At 31.4% G+C, this 5194-nt stretch overlaps 1 protein-coding gene across 1 annotated transcript; it reads right to left on the bottom strand.

Moving 5' to 3' along the window:
* Positions 1-410: 410 nt before the first annotated feature.
* Positions 411-998, bottom strand: LOC144573616 (transcription repressor OFP17-like). The gene has a single exon (XM_078323394.1). The coding sequence runs from the start codon at positions 996-998 to the stop codon at positions 411-413; it is 588 nt and encodes a 195-aa protein (XP_078179520.1).
* Between the last annotated feature and the right edge of the window lie 4196 nt (positions 999-5194).

Raw genomic sequence — 5194 nt, 5'->3', positions numbered from 1 at the left:
TGAGAAAAGTACTGGCAATCCCAATATATTAGGCCCTGTTTGGCGGCCTGCTAAGGAATGAGAATGAGAATCAATAATTTTGAACTAATTTTTACTGTTCATCGTGGAAAAAATAACTTGGCTCTGAGTTAATTTTTTTTTCCCACGATGAACAGTAGGGAGCCGAACGGGCCCTGAAGATTAACATAAGCCAACACATGTATTTTTTTTGAAGGTTTACAGCGAAGTGCCGTAAACAATTGTATTAAGAAGAAAAGTAATTACAACCCAGGAGTACCTGGTTTAGCCTCGCGACAGATTCGCACCTAGATTAAATGTTAAATAACACATGTATTTATAACATGCCTTTACTTTTTAAACATTACAAGTATTAATTTAACTTGTCATCACAAAGTAACCTAACAATGTATCTAACCTAAGCTGCTTCTGAATTCACTAGCCGACTCGATCGACTGCTCGTCACCGGGAAACAAGTCCTTGCACAATTCACCGTAAAACCGGCATACTAACTCGACGAAAACCGGCGATTTGAGCTTCTCCCAACAATGCATCAACTCTTCAACATCCATCAGATCCCTTACCTTCCTCTCCTCCACAAGCATCTCCATCAAGTAACTCTCGAAAGTCTTACACGACCCGTTGACCCCGCTATTTTCTTCCTCATGCACGGTCTCTTCGCTCCTCATCTTCACCATCATTTTCATGTAAGATGGTGTAACTGGTGAAGGAAGTGGGACTGACGGGACCCGCTCGGGTAGGCTTGGCAGGTCTCTCACATGTTCAGTGTCTTCAGACTTGGTGATCAGAGGCCAAAATACCGCACGTACCGACTTGAAGCGGGACTGACGGCGCCTTCTGGGGCTCATTTTATCCATCGCCTTGCGAAGGTTGCGAAAACGAAAAGATCGGATTGAAATGGGTCTCTTGATCAACCTTAGAAGCCTTTTGCATGGCTTGAAGAGAGTGTTGCAAGTAAAGGAGGTAGAGGGATTAGACATATTGTTGAAAATCTTTTTTCTTATTAATAATGTCATGTGTTTTAGGCCGTGTTATATAAGGATAATATGATCATATTAAAGTGAATATATTAATGCATTGTGCACGAGTGGTGGTTGCCATGACCAGAGACGTGGCTCCTGATCATGGTAGTTCGCTTTGTTTAAAAAAAAAAAAAAAATGAATTTCTTGTATAAATTAATTATAACTACGTACACATGAAGTAATGGAAACAAAGAAAAGAAGAAGAAGCATTCTTAGAGAAAAAGGTCTACAATTTGTGTAAGAAACAAAGTCTATATATGATGTTGCATTTTCTGTGATATAGAAAAAAAAACAACTCTACTTAGTTTGGAGAAATAAAAATTAATTATATGATAGGCCAGCTAATACGGATAGTTCACCATTTATTAATGTATTTTCAAATTAATTGAATGTGCCCCTTTTAAGTAATCCAGCTTATAGAGAAAACCTTGTTTATTGATGCCCCCACAACCCCAGCTTGACAATTAGGAAAATAATCTTATATTAGGGGTAGTCAGGTTTAAAATATTTTGTCATATTTGAAAAATATACATATATTCAGTTTCTAAAGAGAATAAGAATTTTATTGTACGGGCCTTGACATGAGAATAACCAAAAGAATGCGTTTTTGGGCCTAATTGCTAATCCAAAATTATATTTCACACTAAAAGCAATATATAGAAATTATGAAATTAAATTGGGCTTGTTCATTCGCATACAACATGATGGGCCGTATGAAGTTTTCATATAATTTATAAACATATTAATCACATATAATTATTTTATTACGGTATACAATCACAATAAGGAGCAAATATTTTATGAAATAGAAGAAGAAAAATTGCACTAATATATGCTGAAATGATACTGATGTTATATTAGCCATACTCCTTATAAGATTGATATTAAGGTGATTTATATTTTAATCCTAATTTAATAAAAAAAAATTAAAATTTTAGGCGTACAATTCGAAAAAAATACACTATCAAAATAGCACTGAAATATATTTCATATCACTATATCAGGTTCAGGCTCGCTATACCTGAAATGACAAATCAAATATTTTGAAAAAAGAATACGTCAATACAAAGTTTCGTAAGATAATACATGTTTTAATTATAATTGAAGTCAAATAAAATTTGTAATTTGCTAAGATTTATTTTGAAAAAGATAAAAAAAAAGAAAAGAAATATACCATTACAATGGTCTCAGTTGCTGTCGAATAATTTGTAACTTATTATCTGTTCAAGAACTAACCTTTGATCTAAAATAGTAATGGCACATGGTTTTTAACATAGAAGATTTTGAATTCAATACTCAAATGAGAAAAATATTTTATCATAATAATAAAAATATTAAATAAATTAAGTGGCTTGACATTCAATCTTTATTCAAAAAAAGTATTATCCATTATGGTCGTTCAAACATAATGAACATATAAAAAAATGTATACCGTAATAAAATATAAATAACCAATTCTCTTTTCAAAATATAAATAAACATAATTGAGTATGCTAAAAGATGCATATATACACATTTAGAAACATAACCAATTCTCTACACAAATATAAATAATTTGAACAATTTATGTGTGTGTGTGTGTGTGTGGGGGGGGGGGGGGGGGGGTGGGTGGGGGGGCTAAACTTCGAAAAATGTCTGAAGCGGCAACGCCCATGACCTCTATCTAGGCCCCAATAAAATTTTGACTCAAATATCAAGGGGTGGATCTAGAATTTTATCGAAAAAGTAAAAAAAATAATGAATCGGATTTAAGTAGCTAATCAGATTCAAACTCAATAACTAATTGAATACTATATAAAAAAATAATACTCTAACTTTTAATTTTCAATCCTCTTACATGTAATTTCCAATGCTATAATTTCTAATTCTAATTATCAATTTGAATTCACAAAATTTATTCTAATTTGAATCTTAAATTTAACTCAAATTACATATTAAAATTTCGGAGACAAAATTAGTCCCGACCTATAAATCACTATAAATTTTCAAAATCCAGAAGAAGTAATTGGCCCCTGGCTCCACTGAATTCATATCCTCCTTGGTCCGATTTTTTTATATATATCCAAAACTTCAATCAAATTACAAAAAATAACCGAAGCACCGTTGAAATTTGATTTTTATCCAATCCGGTTATCCAATAACCGGATTTTATAGAAATGTCCGGTTAACCACTCCCCGGACTCAAAATGCACAAATCCGGTTAATGGTTAACCGGATTTGTGCATTTTGCCTTCTTTTTTTTTTTTCTTTTTTTTTTTTTAAAACAGAAATTTTTTTATTTTTTGTATTAAAATATTAGAAATATTGAATATATTTCTTTGAAAACAGATATAATACAATATAATTTGATTTATTAGAAAGACTGCAACAAATAATCCGGATCAATATTTTTCAGATCGGATTTTTCGCGGCTGTAAGAAAAATTAATATTTTTTTTTATGTGTTATTGGAAAAAAATAAAAATAATTAGATTCCGAGTTATTGATCCCGGTTCAAAAGTCACTTCTAGGTAATCCAGAAAATATTGTGACCTTTCTAGTACATTTAATTAATAAAAAGTTGTATCTATTTTTGAAAAAAATAAAAAACTTTAATTTATTTAATTATTGTTTTTCAAAAAGAATTCTCAAAATAGATACAACTTTTTATTAATTAAATGTACTAGAAAGGTCACAATATTTTCTGAATTACCTAGAAGTGACTTTTGAACCGGGATCAATAACTCGGAATCTAATTATTTTTATTTTTTTCCAATAACACATAAAGAAATATATTAATTTTTCTTACAGCCGCGAAAAATCCGATCTGAAAAATATTAATCCGGGTTATTTGTTGCAGTCTTTCTAATAAATCAAATTATATTGTATTATATCTGTTTTCAAAAAAATATATTCAATATTTCTAATATTTTAATACAAAAAATAAAAAATTTCTGTTTTCAAAAAAAAAAAAAAAAAAAAGGCAAAATGCACAAATCCGGTTAACCATTAACCGGATTTGTGCATTTTGAGTCCGGGGAGTGGTTAACCGGACATTTCTATAAAATCCGGTTATTGGATAACCGGATTGGGTAAAAATCGAATTTCAACGGTGCTTCGGTTATTTTTTGTAATTTGATTGAAGTTTTGGATATATATAAAAAAATCGGCTCCTTGGTACCAGACAAAAAAATTCTTTTAGAATTAATGCATCGGGACCATCCTTTTAATTTTTGCACGAATCTAAAAGCACAAATAATAATGACTCTCTATATTATTTTCAAATAGACACCAAATTAAATTAATCTGAACCGTAAAATTATAAACCCGCATATAATACTTAACAGGATATTTGTCTGACCCCACTTGAATCCGCCTCTACAAATACAATTCTAATAAAAGATTGCATTTGTTGTTGTGATGCGGACATAAAACTAATTAAATGCCCAAAAAAAACGCTTATTCTCTATGGAATGTGGTTTTCTGCGGCATACTTTGTGTTAAAGTATGAAGCAACGTAATTTTACCCATTAGAAACATAGTGACAAATGAATTATTTGGGTTCGGTTAGGCGATGTCAAAAATTCGTGATTCGAGAATAATTCAGGTATAATTCAGAAATGATTCGGAATTATCCGGATCAAAGATCTCAGTCCTGCAAGAGAGCAAAAAAAAAATGGAAAAAATTCGCGAATAATTCGGAAAATTCGGAAAAAAATTGTAAAATTCGTGAATTATTCAGGTTTAATTCGGTCAAAGTTTGGTCAACCGAATAATTCGACGTTCAGTTCGATATCACCAAAAAGAAACAAATTATTCGGGTTTAATTCGGGAATCTTGTAACTATGAGTAATGTAAGACTTTTGACCGCCAGACATTCTGCCACAAGAAACTCGTCACATGAAATCTTTCCGAAAGAAAAATTAATTAGGAGTCAATAATAATAGTGTAAAACTGGGGGTTTGGTCTCATTATTGTCAATGGTATTTGGTTGTGAATTGTGATGGAAGATACTGCCTTGCCCGCCTATTGGTTGCTATATTTGAAGTTTTCAACCTTGTAATCTCTTTAGTCAACACCCTATTTCCTTGAGTCCTCATAAGTGGTAACGACTAACAACTAATTAATATATATATTTCTGATACATCCAATCCATCTCTTGAGTCTTGAGTGTT

This window comes from Carex rostrata, chromosome 21, assembly GCF_964058835.1.
Source record: "Carex rostrata chromosome 21, lpCarRost1.2, whole genome shotgun sequence".
NCBI classification, from domain to species: Eukaryota; Viridiplantae; Streptophyta; class Magnoliopsida; order Poales; family Cyperaceae; genus Carex; species Carex rostrata.
This window is presented reverse-complemented; position numbering and strand designations above follow the sequence as displayed.